The sequence below is a fragment of the Oncorhynchus gorbuscha genome, linkage group LG06, assembly GCF_021184085.1.
Source record: "Oncorhynchus gorbuscha isolate QuinsamMale2020 ecotype Even-year linkage group LG06, OgorEven_v1.0, whole genome shotgun sequence".
Taxonomy (NCBI): Eukaryota; Metazoa; Chordata; class Actinopteri; order Salmoniformes; family Salmonidae; genus Oncorhynchus; species Oncorhynchus gorbuscha.
The window spans coordinates 84,033,157-84,054,163 of record NC_060178.1 but is presented as its reverse complement, the minus strand read 5'-3'; the positions used below and the strand labels follow the sequence as shown (position 1 = coordinate 84,054,163).

Here is a 21,007-nt window from a genome sequence, read left to right as displayed (position 1 = left end):
GTGAATAATTATTTTTGAAGAACAGTGTCTGGAACACAGTTCTCCATTTTGACTTTAATTTGCTCTTAACTGAATGTATAGTAAGATGAGGTGTTCATGTTTTAAATGGCCCTCTGCTTTTATTCTTGCTACATCTGTATAGCACTTCTTACAATTGAGTCCATGTTTTCAAAAACAACCACTGAAGGTTCTATTAATGGTCAAAAGAACAGAATGTTTGAAAAGCCAATGAGTCGAAGAGGGTGTATTTGAACTGTATGAGTTTAGAAATGTTTGACAAACTGTGTGTGCGTGTGTGTGTATGTGTGTGTGTGTGTGTATAGCAGTTCTGTGGGGGCTGCCGATGCCAGGAGAGGATGACTCATCTTTGTATCTGATCCCACTCAGACAGAACGAAAGAATGAGAGAGAGAAATGAAAGAGAGAGAGAGATTGACCTTGGCAAACGTATTAAAAACACTTGTATGCAGCATCTGATCTAAACACCGTAAAAGCACCAACAGGGATCAAAAATGTAATAAAGCCTTTTTTTATCCTTCTGAAATTTATGTACTTTGTCAAGCAACTAGTTACAGACAAAAAAACATTGGAGATTGGAAAGCACGGTGGGAGGGATCTTAGACCTTTCCTCCATACAGAATCTTTCCAGATCCTTGATATCTATCTAGATTGTCATTGAACATTTTTGATTTTGTGGTCAATTAACCATTTCTTTGTGGATTTTGACTAATGCTTGGGGTTATAGTCTTGCTAGAAGATCCAATTGCAGCCAAGTGTCAGCCTCCTTGGCAGAGGCAAACGGGGATAGTAATTGCTTAATTAACTCAGGAACCACACGTGTGGAAGTACCTACTTTCAATATACTTTTAATCCTTCATTTACTGAAGAGTTCCCTTTATTTTGGTAGTTACCTGTACCTCATAACTACAGTAAAATATGGTGGTGGGTTTTTTATATTATGGGGCTTTGTTAAGGTCAACGGCATCATGACATTCTAGCCAAAAACCTGGTTGCCTCTGCCAGGAGGCTGACATTTAGCCGCAAGTGGATCATCCAGGAAGACATTAACCCCAAGCACTAAAGGAGAAGTTATTTTTTACAACCAAATCTCTATTTTGGATATAAATGGCATGTTTTAGAAGGCTCCAGACAACGTTTTTGCAATTTCACATGGTTTTGAGAAACTTACCCCAAACAGAAAATTTCTTCCTCATCCTCGGTGTGTAGTATGGGGGCCCTGAAAAGAAAAACATTTTAAAAATCTCAATAAACACCCCAAAACGTCCCTTTAGAAACGGCAAAGCTCTCATTATAGTGATGCAGGGCTTTAGATGTTGTACACATGAAGTTGTCATTTAGAACTTTATCTGCAATGTCCCTTTTGCTCAAGTCTCGAGTGGTTCTGTTTTCCGTGTAGCCTGCTGCTACAAGTAACTGACAAAATAAAGCAAACACCAACATACATAGTGTCTCAATAGGGCGTTGGGCCACCACGAGATGCCAGAACAGCTTCAATGCATCTTGGCATAGATTCAACAAGTGTCTGGACCTTCCTGTGTGGAAGCCCCCCCTGCTTTGTATCCCTCAATTACTCAAGTGTTTCCTTTATTTTTGCAGTTACCTGTAAAATGGACGGAGAGATATCGCTCAAGTGGCAACAAAATGGAATATAACCCAGCGGATAAAGTTCGGAATAACATAATTTAATGTCAACAGCATTTAAAGACCTGCCTCACGATACTGAGAGCTTTGCTGTTTATAAAAGGGTGTATTGGGGTTTTTGGATCCTTTGTCCATGTTTTTCAGGTCCCCCATACTACACAATGAGGATGAGGAAGTGATTTGCTGTTTGGCTTAAGTTTCTCTAAAACATGTGAAATCACAAAAAAGGCATCTGGACCCTCCTATACTGAACAAAAAAAGAAATGCAACATGCAACCATTTTAAAGACTTACAGTTCATATAAGGAAATCATTCAATATAAATAAATATCTGAGGCCTAATATATTGATTTTTTTTCACTGGGAATACAGATCAGCATCCGTTGGTCACAGATACTTTAACAAAAAGGTTGGGGCGTGGATCAGAAAACCACCATTTGCCTCATGCAGCGTGTCACATCACCTTCGCAAAGATGGATCAGGCTGTTGATTATGGCCTGTGGAATGTTGTCCCACTCGTCTTCAATGGCTGTGCGAAGTTGCTGGATATTGGCGGGAACTGGAACACAGTGTCGATCCAGAGCATCCCAAATATGCTTAATGGGTGGCATGTCTGGTGAGTATGCAGGCCATGGATGAACTGGGACATTTTCAGCTTCCAGAAATTGTGTACAGATCCTTGCAACATGGGGCCGTGCATTATCATGCTGAAACACGATGTGATGGCAGCATATAAATGGCACGATAATGGGCCTCAAGATCTTGTCACGGTATCTCTGTGAATTCAAATTGCCATCGATAAAATGTTTGTTGTCCGTAGTTTATGCCTGCCCATTCAATAAGCCCACCGCCACCATAGGACACACACACAAGTTCCTCCCCCAAATCCTTTTCCCATCGAGTCTTTAAAGGCACCAAAGAAGGGTTCTGTAAGTCTTGAATGATTCCATATATATCTGAAATTGCGCCCCGAGGAAGCTTGTTCAGCTCAGATGCTCTCTATAGCTGTATTCGCAGCCATATGGGGAAATTCAGGTGTGTTGGCTCTGACAAAGTTCCTAGTCTGGAGATAGAGGAAAAAGTGGGATTGGGGGAGATTGAACGTTTCCTGTAGCTGAGCAAAAGAGGCAAATGCATCAAAGGATAATTGGGCTAGTGAGGAGAGGCCTAGTGAGTGCCAGATGGCAAAAGCCCCATAATTCAAAGATGGAGGAAATAAAATGTTCTGATTGATTGGGCCTGATAGAGAAAAGCCTCAGAGGCTCAAGGCTAAATGGAACCAAATTTACATTTCAAGAAACTACTTTACTATTGGGTTGACACACCTTTTTCCTAGGGACACTGGGAGAGACGAGCACAACACAGAAGAAAGTACAGCAGGTTTACACGATTCAGACTCCATCTGGACCCAGAGTGGTCTCGGGCCAGTAGGATCAGTCTGCAGCCAGTACAAAAGGACTCTGAAATTTGCAGCCCAATAGTATGTCTGAAAATTTGGTAGAGCTAAACCCCCCAATGCCTTAGGCTTCTGTAAATGTCTTCTACCAATCCGTGGTACCTTGCCATCCCAAATAAAATACATAAATGTTTGATTCAGTGAATTAAAAAAATATTTTGGAATAAAAATGGATAAACATTGAAATAAATATAAACATTTGGGCAACACATTAATTTGAATTACATTAATTATTCCAATAAGAGAAAGAGGTAGCAAATTCCAAAAAGTAAAAGATTGTTTCAAACTGTCTTCTAGAGCAACAAAGTTTTTCTGAAACAAATTTGAATACTTCCTTGTCACTTTAACTCCCAAGTAGGTGAATTGAACCCGGACAATCCTACACTGAAAACTTGTAAAAGAGCACTTGAAAGCAGCCTTACTAACAGTAAATGCTCACTCTTGCCAAGATTCAGCTTGTACCCTGAGATTGATCCAAACTTTTTAAGAACAGATAAGGCACGTGTCAATGAGGTATCAGGGTTGGAGATAAACAAAAGGAGGTCGTCAGCATATAGCGAGATTTTCTGCTCTAAGCCCATCCTGATTATTCCTTGAATGGCATCATTAGAGCGTAGTGCAAAAAGCAAACAACAAGGGGGAGAGTGGACAACCCTGTCTGGATCCACGGTACAAGGGGAATAGTCAGAGGACAAGTTGTTAGTCCATACCGAAGCCATGGGGGAAAAATAAATCATCTTTATCCACGCATTGAATTTGGGGCCAAAGCCAAATCTATAAAGGGCAGCTGTTAGGTAATCCCACTCAACGCGGTCAAAAGCTTTTTCCGCATCAAGTGAGACCACCACCTCTGGGTCCTCCGACGCTGGGGAGTACAGTATATTCATAAGGCGCCTAATATTGATAAACAAATGCCTATTTCTCACAAAGCCAGTCTGGTCAGAGTGTATTACTTGTTGCAGCGAGCCTTCCATACGGATGGCTAAAAACTTGGCTAGGATTTCGTAATCACAGTTTAAAAGCGAGATTGGGCGATAGGATCCACATTCCAGGGGGTCTTTGTTTTTCTTTAATAGTAATGAAATTTAAGCCTGATAAAGACAGCAGTAGCTTTGAGATATTAAGGCACTCTGCAAATAATCGAGACAAGAATGGGCAAAGCAGACCAGAAAATGTCCTGTAAAATTTGGTTGGAAACCGTCCGGAGCCGGTGATTTACCACTTTTCATTGCGGACACTGCTGTTACAATCTCCTCAGGTGTAAATTCTTCCTCTAGACAGTAATGGCAGTCTGTATCAATTGAAGGCTTATTCAAGCCATTAAAGAAGGAATCAATCAGTAAATGGTCTTGAGGAGATTCAGAGATATATAGCGCAGAGTAAAATTGTTTGAATTGATCGTTGATCTCTTCATGTATAACTGTGACGGGGTCCTTATTTGTGGCACTCTTTATGTAGATCAGAGGAAGGATCCGTAACATACTTCTCATCCAATATGGCTATGGATTCGCTCAGGTCCAGAAGTTGCTGAGAGCAAACTTTGTTTTGGTTAGATGTATAAGAAATAATTTGGCCACGTAGGTATGCTTTGAGAGACTCCCATATGGTAGAGCAGGACATACCTGGTGTTGAATTAGTTTCTAGGAATAAGGTGATTTCAGAAGAAATTAAATTGACAAACTCCTTATCTGAGAGTAAAATGAGGTTAAGGCACCATTGATAACACATAGGAGGTCGCTGGGGAAACTCTAGTTCAAACACTAATGGTGAATGGTCAGAAATAACAATACTCTCGTAAGTACACCGCTGAAAGTTAGGCAGAAGTTTTTTGTACAAAAATAAGTAATCAATCCGGGAGCATGTTTGATGAACATGAGAATAAAAGGAATACTGTCTATCTGTAGGATGTAGGAAACACCAGGCCTTAAACATAGCATATTTATGAAGAAAATATTGAATAAGTAGGGCACATTTAGATGGCCTGTAGTTCTTCGTGAGGACTTGTCAAGAACTGGGGACATTTTACAGTTGAAATCCCCCCCTAAAATCAACAAATGAGAATCTAAATTGGGTATAGCAGATAAAAAGGAAGAAATTAAACTTGTGTCATCCCAATTGGGAGCATAAACACGAGCCAAAACAAGAGGGGTTGAAAACAGTTTACCGGTTACTATAATGTATCGTCCCTTAGGATCAGCAATAACCTCAGAAGCTACAAAGGGAGTAGATTTATCAACCAAAATGGCAGCATATCTTGATTTACTATGAAGTTAGAGAGGAACACTTGACCAACCCAGTTCCTACGCATTCTAAAATGCTCACCAGTCCTCAAGTGAGTCTCTTGTAGAAATGCAACATTTGCATTCAAACCCTTTAAGTGTGTCAACACCCTCTTACGATTCACAGGGTTGTTAACTCCTTTGATGTTCCACAAAATGTACTTGATCGCATTATTTCGGACACCCTGTGCAGTCACGTTATACAACCCTGTCATAAGAGCATAGAGTGCCCAAAAACACCAAATAAAAAAGTACAGAAAAAAAACTAAAAAGACAGAATGACAACATTAGAACATTAGAACAATTCAACCTTCCTCCACCCATCCCAGACAGTAGCTCCACGAAATAGAACATGTTCTCTTTACACAGTATGTCTGTGACAGTGCGGTCTTAAACCTAAACCCACAGTCCCGCTCTTTAAAGTCACATTTTTGTGTTAGTGGATCAAACAGCAAAAAGAGATAAAAATAAAAGTGAATCTCTTGTGCAAACGAAATTACAAAAGCACCACTTGTAGATGTATGTAATTATAATCCCAGTCTTATACAGGCATCGAGAGAGAAAATAAATAAAATGTATAAAGGCTCTAAGCCAAAAACCTAATTTGAAGTAAGGAAATCGTAATAAGACAATAAAAAAGAATGGTCTAGTTTGACGCTGAGACAACTTACAACCAAGACCAAAAAACTATGTGTGCGCAACATTGAACGTATGCTGGGCATAAATGACGCTCAAAACTTTTAAAATTGAAGTGAAGACCACCAAAAACATGTAGCCTTGGAACATTTACTGTTTACTGGGTCGGTGCAAATGGATGCAGTAAACAAATAACCAAAAATATTTTGAGTCACTGAGACACTGTGTAAACAAACTGAACGAGACAGCCTAGAAACACAGGAGTTAATAAAACCTTAATTTAATGAAATTAAAATGACTGAATGCTTGTAAGGCAAGCACACTAGATGATCAAAACATTAGACCACATCAAATAAACCTGAATGGGTTCTCCAACTCCCCAACTATACAAGACTAGTATGTTATAACTAAACATAATTGTACCACAGGTGGACTACTTACTATCCACAGTTGCAAGCAACAGTTGCTGATCTATGGGCAAGTTCAAAACTTCTTGATGTGACGTTGAATGTGAGCCATAGCCTCATCCGGAAACTCAAATGTGTACTCTTTACCATCATGAGATAGCCATAAACGGGCCAGGAATCGCAGTCCATACTTCACACCTGGTTGGTCCCGTAGTAATCGTTTGGCCTGTCCGAAAGCTGCGCGCTGCCTGGAAACCGTGGGTGAGTAGTCCTGGTAGATGGAGAAGCTCTGTCCTTGAAAGCTCAGAGTGCTATTTCGGGCTTGTCGGAGAATCTCCATCTTCTCATGGAGAGAGTGCACTCGAAGAATTATGTCACTTGGCCTCTCACCATCCCGGGGCTTTGGGCACAGTGACCGGTGGGCACGATCAATCAGGGGCTTCTCATCTAAGGCATTTAAGGCAAGAACATCCTTCATCCTTCAGGGATTGATTTGCACTTTTCACACCAAAGTACGTTCATCTCTAGGAGACAGAACACATCTCCCATGGTGTTTATACTTGCGTACTATTGTTTGTACAGATGAACGTGGTATCGGGCGGCAGCATAGCCTAGTGGTTAGAGCGTTGGACTAGTAACTGGAAGGTTGCGAGTTCAAACCCCCGAGCTGACAAGGTACAAATCTGTCGTTCTGCCCCTGAACAGGCAGTTAACCCACTGTTCCCAGGCCGTCATTGAAAATAAGAATGTGTTCTTAACTGACTTGCCTAGTTAAATAAAGGTCAAATTTAAAAAATCTTCAGGCGTTTGGAAATTGCTCCAAGAATTAACCAGACTTGTGGAGGTCTACAATTGTTTTTCTGAGGTCTTGGCTGATTTCTTTTGATTTTCCCATGATGTCAAGCAAAGAGGCACTGAGTTTGAAGGTAGGCCTTGAAATACATCCACAGATACAATCTCCAATTGACTCAAATTATGTCAATTAGCCTATCAGAAGCTTCTAAAGCCATGACATAATTTTCTGGAATTTTCCAAGCTGTTTAAAGGCACAGTCAATTTAGTGTATGTAAGCTTCTGACCCACTGGAATTGTGATACAGTGAATTAAAAGTGAAATAATCTTTCTGTAAAGAATTGTTGGAAAAAGTACTTGTCATGCACAAAGTAGATGTCCTAACAGACTTGCCAAACTATAGTTTGTTAAGAAATTTGTGGAGTGGTTGAAAAATTAGTTTTAATGACTCCAACCTAAGTGTATGTAAGTAACAAATAGAAAATAAAAGTAACAAATAATTTAACAGCAGCAGTAAAATAACAAGCAAGGCTATATACATGGGGTAGCGGTACAGAGTCAATGTGCGGGGGGGGGCACCGGTTAGTCGAAGAAATTTAGGTAATATGTACATATAGGTAGATTTAAAGTGACTATGCATAGATTATAAACAGAGAGTAGCAGCAGCGTAAAAGAGGGGTCTGGGTGGGAAAGGGCAGTGTGGAGTGCAATAGAAATGGCATCATCTGTGGATCTGTTGGAGCAGTATGCAAATTGGAGTGGGTCTAGGGTTTCTGGGATAATGGTGTTGATGGTGTAGATGTGAGCCATAAGCTTCCAGGTTAGAGTCCCGCTCCTTGAAAGCGGCAGCTCTACCCTTTAGCTCAGTGCAGATGTTGCCTGTAATCCATGGCTTCTGGTTGGGGTATATGCGTACAGTCACTGTGGGGACAACATCATCGATGCACTTATTGATGAAGCCAGTGACTGATGTGGTGTACTTCTCAATGCCATCGGAAGAATCCCGGAACATATTCCAGTCTGTGCTAGCAAAGCAGTCCTGTAGCTTAGCATCTGCTTCATTTGACTACTATTCATTGACTACAGCTCAGCGTTCAACACCATAGTACCCTCAAAGCTCATCACGAAGCTAAGGATCCTGGGACTAAACAACTCACTCTGCAACTGGATCATGGACTTCCGGACGGGCCTCCCCCAGGTGGTAAGGGTGTGCCACGCTGATCCTCCACACTGGAGTCCCCCAGGGGTGCAGTCCCCTCCTGTACTCCCTGTTCACCCACGACTGCATGGCCAGGCACGACTCCAACACCATCATTAAGTTTGCAGACGACACAACAGTGGTAGGCCTGATCACCGACAACGATGAGACAGCCTATAGGGAGGAGGTCAGAGACCTGGCCGGGTGGTACCAGAATAACAACCTATCCCTCAACGTAACCAAGACTAAGAAGATGATTGTGGACTACAGGAAAAGGAGGACCGAGCACACCCCCATTTTCATCGACAGGGCTATAGTGGAGCAGATTAAGAGCTTCAAGTTCCTTGGTGTCCACATCTCCAACAAACTAGAATGGTCCAAACACACCAAGACAGTTGTGAAGAGGGCACGACAAAGCCTATTCCCCCTCAGGAAACTAAAAAGATTTGGCATGGGTCCTCAGATCCTCAAAAAGGTTCTACAGCTGCAACATCGAGAACATCCTGACTGGTTGCATCACTGCCTGGTACAGCAATTGCTCGGCCTCTGACCGCAAGGCACTACCGAGGGTAGTGCGTATGGCCCAGTACATCACTGGGACTAAGCTGCCTGCCATCCAGGATCTCTACACCAGTCGGTGTCAGAGGAAGGCCCTAGAAAATTGTCAAAGACCCCAGCCACCCCAGTCATAGACTGTTCTCTCTATTACCGCATGTCAAGCGGTACCGGAGTGCCAAGTCTAGGACAAAACGCTACTCAACAGTTTACCCCCAAGCCATTAGACTCCTGAACAGGTAATTAAATGGCTACCCGGACTATTTGCATTGTGTGCCTCCCCCAACCCCTTTTACGCTGCTGCTACTCTCTGTTTATCTTATATGCATAGTCACTTTAACTATACATTCATGTAAATACTACCTCAATTGGCCCAACCAAACCAGTGCCCCCGTGCATTGGCTAACCTTGCTATCTGCATTGTGTCCCGCCACCCACCACCCACCAACCCCTTGTTTACGCTACTGCTACTCTCTGTTCATCATATATGCATAGTCACTTTCACCATATCTACATGTACATACTACCTCAATCAGCCAGACTAACCGGTCCTGTATGTAGCCTCGCTACTGTTATAGCCTCGCTACTGTTATAGCCTCGCTACTGATATAGCCTCGCTACTGTTGTAGCCTCGCTGCTGTTATAGCCTCGCTACTGTTATAGCCTCGCTACTGATATAGCCTCGCTACTGTATATAGCCTCACTACTGTATATAGCCTCACTACTGTTATAGCCTCGCTACTGTTATAGCCTCGCTACTGTTATAGCCTCGCTGCTGTTATAGCCTCGCTACTGTTATAGCCTCGCTACTGTTATAGCCTCGCTACTGTTATAGCCTCGCTGCTGTTATAGCCTCGCTGCTGTTATTTTTCACTGTCTTTTTTACTGTTGTTTTTATTTCTTTACTTACCTGTTGTTCACCTAATACCTTTTTTGCACTATTGGTTAGAGGCTGTAAGTAAGCATTTCACTGTGAGGTCTACACCTGTTGTATTCGGCGCACGTGATTTCACATGTGATAGGTTATGTGATCATGTGAAAAGCCGAATTCAATGTAAGAATCCCCCCAAATTGTGACACTCACAGATTTCAACGCCCCCCTTAGTCACTTTATCCTGGCACTGGGTCTGGCATGCCATCAGTGTCTGTAACAGATGGCAGAGAGGTGAGATGGAGGGATGAAGGTTGGCAGATGGACATAAAGGGAGGAGTGACTTGAAGCATTCAGCCTTACTGTACTAGGCTACTGGATGCAACCCAAATGGAACCATATTCCCTTTATATGGCACTTCTTTTTACCAGGGCCCATAGGACTCTGGTCAAAAAGAGTGAACTTTATAAGGACAGTGGCATGTGTCAGTAGCCTACACTTTCCATCTGATGCGCTGTACGGGACACGAAAGTAGCGCAATTGATGTTGAATTCACCGATGCAAGCGCATCAGACTGTAATTTCATAAAGTAAATGGTTCAATTGTTAACTAATTTATGCTTGCTTGTGTGTCATGTTGCCCATTAGTAGTAATTCATACCCGCGTGTGAATCCTTTATCTTAAAACATTTTGACAACCAAGATTACATTTTCTGCAGGCTAGGCACCAACACGTGGCATGGACATTTAGCCAACAACAGTTTTAAACTTTCAGTCTGGTAGAAGATACGATCAGTGCCATTAGTTATGATATGATCCAGCCTTACCGTGGCTGGCTTGTGTGTGTACAGTGCTGCAAAAAAGTATTTAGTCAGCCACCAATTGTGCAAGTTCTCCCACTTAAAAAGATGAGAGAGGCCTGTAATTTTCATCATAGGTACACTTCAACTATGACAGACAAAATGAGAAAAAAAAACATTGTAGGATTTTTAATGAATTTATTTGCAAATTATGGTGGAAAATAAGTATTTGGTCACCTACAAACAAGCCTCTTTAAGAGGCTCCTCTGTCCTCCACTCGTTACCTGTATTAATGGCACCTGTTTGAACTTGTTATCGGTATAAAAGACACCTGTCCGCAACCTCAAACAGTCACACTCCAACTCCACTATGGCCAAGACCAAAGAGCTGTCAAAGGACACCAGAAACAAAATTGTAGACCTGCACCAGGCTGGGAAGACTGAATCTGCAATAGGTAAGCAGCTTGGTTTGAAGAAATCAACTGTGGGAGCAATTATTAGGAAATGGAAGACATACAAGACCACTGATAATCTCCCTTGATCTGGGTCTCCACGCAAGATCTCACCCCATGGGGTCAAAGTTATCACAAGAACGGTGAGCAAAAATCCCAGAATCACACGGGGGGGCCTAGTGAATGACCTGCAGAGAGCTGGGACCAAAGTAACAAAGCCTACCATCAGTAACACACTACGCCGCCAGGGACTCAAATCCTGCAGTGCCAGACGTGTCCCCCCCCTACTTAAGCCAGTACATGTCCAGGCCCATCTGCAGTTTGCTAGAGAGCATTTGGATGATCCAGAAGAAGATTGGGAGAATGTCATATGGTCAGATGAAACCAAAATATAACTTTTTGGTAAAAACTCAACTCGTCGTGTTTGGAGGACAAAGAATGCTGAGTTGCATCCAAAGAACACCATACCTACTGTGAAGCATGGGGGTGGAAACATCATGCTTTGGGGCTGTTTTTCTTCAAAGGGACAAGGACGACTGATCCATGTAAAGGAAAGAATGAATGGGGCCATGTATCGTGAGATTTTGAGTGAAAACCTCCTTCCATCGGCAAGGGCATTGAATGAAACATGACTGGCATGAAACGTGACTGGGTCTTTCAGCATGACAATGATCCCAAACACACCGCCCGGGCAATGAAGGAGTGGCTTCGTAAGAAGAATTTCAAGGTCCTGGAGTGGCCCAGCCAGTCTCCAGATCTCAACCCCATAGAAAATCTTTAGAGGGAGTTGAAAGTCCGTGTTGCCCAGCAACAGCCCCAAAACATCACTGCTCTAGAGGAGGTCTGCATGGAGGAATGGGCCAAAATACCAGCAACAGTGCGTGAAAACCTTGTGAAGACTTACAAAAAACTATTGACCTCTATCATTGCCAACAAAGGGTATATAACAAAGTATTGAGATAAACTTTTGTTATTGACCAAATACTTATTTTCCATCATAATTTGCAAATAAATTCATAAAAAAATCCTACAATGTGATTTTCTGGAATTTTGTATCTAATTTTGTCTGTCATAGTTGAAGTGTACCTATGATGAAAATTACAGGCCTCTCTCTCATCTTTTTAAGTTGGAGAACTTGCACAATTGGTGGCTGACTAAATACTTTTTTGCCCCACTGTATGTGGGTCTGGGAGGAGGTAGGTGTGTGTGTGGCATTGTGCTGACATTTGGTGTGCAGCACGTTGGCAGTGCTTGCTGTGACTTGGCGGGCGGTGATGAAGCGGGCCAAAATTAATTGACAACCCAAATCAGTACGCGGGCCAGATAGAAATGTAAACAACACATGTAAACAACGTCTCGGAACAACACCGCTCCAAACCCAACCAGACAGTTGGGCCAGGACAGACATACAGTGTTAAGACCTACATTCTTGACCCCCTTAAAGGCAGGAGTAACACCTAGATGGATTGCATTATGGGTGCAGGTCATGAGGAGGGTGTTTGCCAGGGGTGACAGTTGGACTGGGGAACCAACTCTTCCATGTGGAGGAAAAGCATTAAATGTGATTTGACAGCTGCCATTGGCATCTGTGAGCGCACGCACGGAGGCACGCATGGAGGCACGCACGGAGGCACGCACGGAGGCACGCATGCACACATATGAACATGTTAAAATTGTGCTGCTGTCAGAAACACCTCTCAGTGAACAAAAGTAGAGAATGGCTTTTCTGCCCTGATTACTGTAATTACCAGGACTTGTCTGATCTCACTGGAATTAAAAACACAGTACACTCTGCTGCTTCCAGACGTGGTAAGGCTCCGAGTACATACTGAAGCTTCATCTTAATGCTCACAGATACCCAGTGTGTGTCTGTGCATGCGTGCTTGCATCTGTGTGTGTGTGTGTGTGTGTTTGTTGGCGTGTATGCTTGCGTCTATGTGTGTGTATCAGGGTGTCTGTTAGGAAAATGTTGCTCCGGACATTTGACCAGCAGCATTTTAATTTACTGGTCATTTGAGAAATTTACCGGACCCATATGCATTGGGTGCGCAACCTGATAAGGGCGGCCACCCCATGGGGCTCAGAATGACAGAAATCACATTTTGATTATGGTAATTCATGTTAACAGAAAATGCAAATTGAGGATGCAACGATGTGCGGTCCTTCTTACGGAATTCTGATGGACACTTTGAAGATGCTAGAATAATTTTCCACACAGACTTTTCCTCAGCCAACAAGACAAGTAACGAACAGCCAAATCACTGGCCTATGTCAATCTACTATCCCCATAGTAGAAAACATTACCTATTCTGTTGGCCAGCTTGTCGAGAAAGAAATAGCCTATTCCAAACAGACTCTGGGACAGTTGTGGAACGATAGATCCCAAATTCATACAACCAGTAGGCCTAGGCTACATCATTTTTTTTAAAAGCAATGAGTCTAAAACTACAGATCAGAACGTTTAGCTTAAAATGTTGATGGATTATTATTTCTTCACATTTACGTGCAGCTATGCCGCACAAGGCAGCAGACTACGAGCAAATGTTCGATCCATAATGCAATTATTGGGAAAACACCGTTGTCACACATGCGAGCGGTTTCATGTGACAGAGATTAAAATATTCTTTGGAAATGTTGAAAGAGGGGAGATCTACTATGTGCTACTGGACAATGAAAGAAAGTTGATATAAAATAATTCCCTCCATGGATATGGTCTGATTTTGGCTAGGCTACTTTGAAGCAAAGTAAGACATGTCTCATAATATGTTGTAAAACGTCCAGGTTCAAACATATGTTACCAAAATGTCTACTGGTGTGACTGGCTGATGAAGCCTGCATTCTGTTGCCTGTGCGTTTGCTGTTTGAGATGCTCTAGCAGCAGCTCTCGCGCTGTCTGACATATTTAATGGTCACAGGCTCTGTATCTGTATGTTGTAAGCGTGTAATAACTAAGATACATGACTATTATACTGTACACACGCCACTTGAATTACACTAAATTATGAAACTTAACCTATACACCAATAAGCATGACTAGTCAAATATATTTACATCAACTGGCATTGCCATCAGTGAATAGGCTAAAAAGTATGAAATGTATGCACTCACAACTGTAAGTCACTCTGGATAAGAGCGTCTGCTAAATGACTGGCATTTTAATGTAAAATTTGTGCATGCTGCTGCTGTCACTATGTAGCTTCAGTATTTGTGCTGTGCAGTATGAGTCATGCCCTCTGGGTGAGATCCTGTGTGGGATTTCATCATCCAGTACTGTATGATTTAACCCTTACATGGTCATGGTTTTAGCTTGATTTCAATGAACACATGTTATTGTCATCTTCACACATGTCATTCCATGGTGATAATGTCATGTCTACGGGGTGATGGGTTAATAATGGATCTGGTATCCAGAGAAAAACAGGATTCCTGAGCTTTGACACACATGCACAAACACACGAGCACACACAAACACTAGGAATCCTGTGAAGAGAGAATGTGAGAAGAATGTGGGAATTATGTGGATCTTTCTAGGGATAGTTGTTCTTTTCACTGCCTTATAGAGACAGAGAGAGAGACAGAGGGAGGGAGGTAGTGAGTGAGGGGGAGGTAGGGGGTAGGGAGGGAGGATAGGTAGATAACGTAGAGTGAAAAGAGGGCATAGAGACAGAGAATGTGAGAATATGTAGATTTCAACAGGATCAGAGGATCAGATTTCCATCCCAGCTTTCTATGATTAGTCTGAGTGACCTGTGCGTGCATGTGAATGTATTCTGTGCATGTGTTCATCCGTGTATGTGCTGGATAGAGATTACAGTGTGTAATGTGTTGGATAGAGATTACAGTTTGTGTATGTGCTGGATAGAGATTACAGTGTGTGTATGTGCTGGATAGAGATAACAGCATGTATATGTGCTGGATAGAGATTACAGCGTGTGCATGTGCTGGATAGAGATTATAGTTTGTGTATGTGCTGGATAGAGATAACAGCGTGTGTATGTGCTGGATAGAGATTATAGTTTGTGTATGTGCTGGATAGAGATAACAGCATGTATATGTGCTGGATAGAGATTACAGTGTGTGTATGTGCTGGATAGAGATTACAGCGTGTGCATGTGCTGGATAGAGATTACAGTGTGTGTATGTGCTGGATAGAGATTACAGCGTGTGCATGTGCTGGATAGAGATTACAGTTTGTGTATGTGCTGGACAGAGATTACAGCATTGCCTCAGTGCTTACTTTACACATCTACCTCCCTCTCTCATGGTCTACTTCCCAAATGGCACCTTTTCCCTATTTAGTGCACTATTTTTGACCAGGTCCCATATGGCTACAGGCATGTTAATTTACTCAGTTTAATCTCCATCCTGCTTCTTCCACATGTTACCTCCTGAAACATACACAGCCTTATTAATACCCTCTTATTCATCTCTCTCCCCCCTCTCTCGCTCTCTCCCCCTCTCTGTCTGTCATGTAGAATAATCATGACAGCTCAGACATACTGTCAGGGCCTAGATACATCCAGAGTAGGCTAACGGAGATGTTATTAGCATCTGTTTCTCTTGTTTCGTGTTGTTGGCAGGAATCGACTACAAGACGACAACGATACTCCTAGACGGAAGAAGAGTCAAACTGCAGCTCTGGTGAGTGAAGTCACTGTACACAACACACACTCGCACGCATGCACAAACACACCCACCCGGCCGTTACCATGCTAAACTCATCCCAATTCCACATCAGGGTTATTGGAACATATTGAAACTGTAAATGGGACTCTATGGCCTCCTAGTTCCTGTCCCAAATGGCACCCTGTTTCCTATGTAGTGCACTACTTTTGACCAGGTCCCATATGGCTCTATATACTGTAGGTGATAGAGTGCAATTTGACTGTATCATGTTGATCAGATTAGGAGAAGAATAGAGTATTGTCAGCGAGAGAGAGAGAGACATTCCTGAGAGTTGTTGTAAAGAGAAGAGCAATGGGGGAGAGAGCTCTGTACATAGGCTCAATAAGAAACATGTGAGTCTGATTACACTAAGAGGAATTGTAGCCAGATTTGTCAAAGCAGCAGAATAGGGATGAGGGAAAGACAGACAGACAGACACAACATACAGTGCCTTCAGAAAGTATTCGCACCCTTTGATTTTTTTTGTTTTTTTGTTACAGCCGGAATTTAAAATGGGTTCAATTCTGAGCTTTTTTTTGTCACTGGCCTAAACACAATACCCCATAATGCCAAAGTGGAATTATGTTTTAAGAAATGTTTTGAAATTGATCAAACATAAAAAGCTGAAATTCCTTAAGTCAAAACCCCTTTGTTATGTCAAACTTAAATATGTTCAGGAGTAAAAATCTGCTTAAAGTCATATAATAAGTTGCATGGACTCATCAATCTGTGTGCAATAATAGTGTTTAACATGATTTTTGAATGACTACCTCATCTCTGTACCCCACACATACAATTATCTGTAAGGTGCCACAGTTGAGCAGTGCATTTCAAACACAGATTTAGCCATAAAGACCAGGGAGTTTTTTCAATACCTCACAAAGAAGGGCACCTATTGGTAGATGGGTAAAAAGAAAAAGCAGACATTGAATATCACTTTGAGCTTGGTGAAGTGTGTATCAATGCACCCAGTCACTACAAAGATCCCAGGCATCCTTCCTAACTCAGTTGCTGGAGAGGAAGGAAACCGCTCAGGGATTTCACCATGAGGCCAATGATGACTATAAAACATTTACTGAATGTAATGGCTGTGCTAAGAGAAAACTGAGGATGGATCAACAACATTGTAGTTACTCCACAATACTAACCTTAATAACAGAGTGAAAAGAAAAGAAGCCTGTACAGAATAAAAATATTCCAAAACATGCATCTAGTTTGAAACAGGGCACTAAAGTAATACTGCAAAAAAATGTGGCAAAGCAACTAACTTTTTGTCCTGAATACAAAGTGTTATGTTTGGGGAAAATCCAATACAACACATTACTGAGTACCACTCTCCATATTTTCAAGCATAGTGGTGGCTGCATCATGTCATGGGTATACTTATAATTGATAAGGACTGGGGAGGTTTTCAGGATAAAAAAGAAACGGATGCCACAGGAGTCGCTGGTGCGCGATGAGACAAAGATATCCCTACCGGCCAACCCCTCCCTAACCCGGACGACGCTAGGCCAATTGTGCGTCGCCCCACGGACCTCCCGGTCGCGGCCGGTTACCCAGAGTCTCCGGTGGCACAGCTGGCGCTGCAGTACAGCGTCCTTAACCACTGCGCCACCCGGGAGGCCCTGAGTTACAGTTTTGACTTAAATCTACTTGAAAATCTATGGCAAGACTTGAAAATGATTGTCTAGCAATGATCAACAATCAACTTGACAGAGCTTGAAGAATAAAACAATTATAATGGTCAAATGTTGCACAATCGAGGTGCGCAAAGCTCTTAGAGACTTTTACCCAGAAAGACTCACAGCTGCAATCTCTGCCAAAGGTGATTCTAACATGTATTGACTAAGGGGTGTGAATCCTAATGTAAATGAGATATTTCTGTATTTAATTTTCAATAGATTTGCCGAAATATCTATAAATACGTTTTTACTTTGTTATTATGAGGTATTGTGTGTAGATGGGTGAAATGTATATTTTTTAATCCATTCAGGCTGTAACACAACAAAATGTGGAATAAGTCAGGAGGTGGGAATTGTTTCTGAAGGCACTGTACACACATATGCACAGATGCACACTAATCGACATCACACACACTCCGTGGTTCCCATCATGTGTCCTTTGCCCTCCTCTTCTTTACTCCTAACCCTTACCATGAGAGTGCTACTTTTATTTTTAGAGGGTTTTGCTTTTAGTCAAGTCAATATTAAATGATTCATCTGGAAACTTAGTTTGATGTCTAAAAGGATGAGACACGTTATTACTTTAACAGGAGGGCTGTTAGTAATGCTCTCTATCCTCCTCACCATGGCTACACACTAATCACAGTGTGGAGAACATTGGTCAAATGCTAGCGTGGCATGGTGGAACATTGGTCAATTATAGAGCGGCTAACATATTAACAAAGAGATAACAAGCATTAGCGTGCAGAATTGGCCAGTTGTGAAAATTGTGAACTTGGCAAGGATATCCAATCTGCAGGTGGAGTAGGCCTATGGATACACGCAATAAGCTTGTGAGAAGAAAGGAGAATATGAGTATCTAAACAACATGGGGTTATTCTCCTGTTATTAATATATTGACATTTCTATACTCTATAAAACTAAAGCTTCTCCCTTCATAGTAGGCTAGTGTGTGAAATATGGTATGTGGTGTCAGTATATGAAATTATATCAAGAAACAAGTGTTCAATGTTTTACATGTGCATGACTCTCATTGAATTAAAAACACAGCTCAAAGCCACAGCTTTGAGCTGTGTCAGGGCCAGAGTGTGTGGGCGGGCGTGCGGGGGCGTGCGTGCGTGCGAACCCGAACACTGCTGTGCCATCCAGGTCTGGAGAATGCAATCTGGAAACATGTTATTGTTTTAGCTCTGTACTCTCACTACCTTACCCAATTGCATTCTCTTAAATGCAGGCTTAATCTTAGTGTTTTGGTGTTTATTACACCACAGTAGGTTTTGAATATATGTAGTTAATCTCCTCTTTGTAAGGGATGTATGAAATGTCTGAATTTCACAGCCAAATATACTATACATTTGAGAAGTTATCAGTTTTGCTAAACATAGATAATTGGTGATTGTCTGACAAATGATAGCAATAGATGCCTTGCCTTTATAAAGTCATTATAATAGGGGTGGAATGTTGTTGGAATACTGTGTGTTTTGATTGACATATGGTTGACATTCTTAACCCCTGACCTCTGTGTGTTGTTTCAGGGACACCTCTGGCCAGGGGCGCTTCTGCACCATCTTCCGCTCTTACTCCAGAGGAGCGCAGGTGTGTGTGATTGAGTTAGATTCGTTCTTCAGTACACTGTTTGATAATGGGTTACACATTATTGTTTCACAATAACATGTTTACAGCAGGGGAATGTTTCTCTTGGCTGCTGCTACACAGTGCATAGTAAACCCTAATGTATAAAACCTTACATGGTTCTGTGGAAACCTCACTCAAAAAACAGATTTCATCTCTGAGGAAAGGAATAGCCTTGAGAATTTCAACATAAAGGACACAGAAGCCCATTTGAGAATGTTTTAGAATTGTTTTTTTTTTTTTTTACCTTTATTTAACCAGGCAAGTCAGTTAAGAACATATTCTTATTTTCAATGACGGCCTGGGAACAGTGGGTTAACTGCCTGTTCAGGGGCAGAACGACAGATTTGTACCTTGTCAGCTCGGGGGGTTTGAACTCGCAACCTTCCGGTTACTAGTCCAACGCTCTAACTACTAGGCTACGCTAACCACAACCTGTAAATACTATGCTGTCAACCTCCACATGCACAAGTCTTACTGGCTGTGCTAATATTCTAGAAGGGGTGCATGCAAGTTATTTGTACATGTTTTCACATCCATCTGTATATCAGCACCATCACTACTGACCTCAGCACCCTTTCCTGTGGAAACAGTACAGTATGGGTGGATGGGGGTGCACCTATCTAAACAGGGACAGTGGATGGGCTTGTGCACTGTTCAAAAGCAAAACTTTAATGGTACATCAATGTTAGTGGATCCAGTATGTAGGAAATCTATTTAGTTCAACCACAATGGCGCCGGAAGAAATGGCAGCAGTTTTACGGGTGCCCAACCAATTGTGCTATTATCTGGGGGTTTTTCGCTATATTTGTAAATGATTTTGTACATAATGTTCCTGCAACCGTATCTTATGGCAGAAAAGAGCTTCTGGAAATCAGGACAGCGATCACTCACCTCGGATTAGACAAAGATTTTTTCAACAACAAGCAAGACTCACATGATATTCTCCAAACACCCTGCAGGGCCGACATCCCAGTTATTCGCAAGAGGAAGCGACGCAGGTACAGAGGACAAAGAGCCGGAAGCTTCATCAGGATCCGCAGAAGGCGAGTAGGAAAGCTGCCGTTACCGTCAATATTACTCGCCAACGTGCAATCATTGGACAATAAATTAGACGAGGTACGAACACGAATATCCTACCAACGGGACATCAAAAACTGTAATATCCTGTTTCACGGAATCATGGCTGAATGACGACATGGATATTCAGCTAGCGGGATATACGCTGCACCGGCAGGATAGAACAGCACACTCTGGTAAGATGAGGGGGGACGGTCTGTGCATATTTGTAAACAACAGCTGGTGCACGATGTCTAAGGAAGTGTCTAGATTTTGCTCGTCTGAAGTAGAGTATACTGTGATAAATTGCAGGCCACACTACTTGCCTAGAGAGTTCTCAGCTATACTTTTATTTACCACCACAGACAGATGCTGGCACTAAGACCGCACTCAGTCAGCTGTATAAGGAAATAAGCAAACAGGAAACCACTCACCCAGAGGCGGTGCTCCTAGTGGCCAGAGACTTTAATGCAGGGAAACTTCAATCAGTTCTAATAAATCTATATCAACATGTTAAATGTGCAACTAGAGGGGAAAATAATTCTAGATCACCTGTACTCCACACACAGAGACGCGTACAAATGAAGCAGATGCTAAACTACAGGACTGTTTTGCTATCACTGACAGGAACATGTTCTGGGATTCTTCCGATGACATTGAGAAATACACCACATCAGTCACTGGCTTTATCAATAAGTGCATCGAGGACGTCGTCCACACAGTGACTGTACGTACATACCCCAACCAGAAGCCATGGATTAGAGGCAACATTCGCACTGAGCTAAAGGGTAGAGCTGCTGCTTTCAAGATGCGGGACTCTAACCCAGAAGCATACAAGAAATCCCGCTATGCCCTGCGACGAACC

General features: G+C 42.2%; 1 protein-coding gene across 1 annotated transcript in view; it reads left to right on the top strand.

Annotated features, from left to right (window-relative positions):
• Positions 1 to 21,007, top strand: part of LOC124038455 (ras-related protein Rab-40B-like) — a 44,030-nt gene that overhangs the window by 15,362 nt on the left and 7,661 nt on the right. Inside the window, exons 2-3 of the mRNA XM_046354360.1 lie at positions 15,685 to 15,745; positions 18,987 to 19,047. Coding sequence (XP_046210316.1) covers positions 15,685 to 15,745; positions 18,987 to 19,047 — 122 coding nt within the window. The remainder of the gene's footprint in view (positions 1 to 15,684; positions 15,746 to 18,986; positions 19,048 to 21,007) is intronic.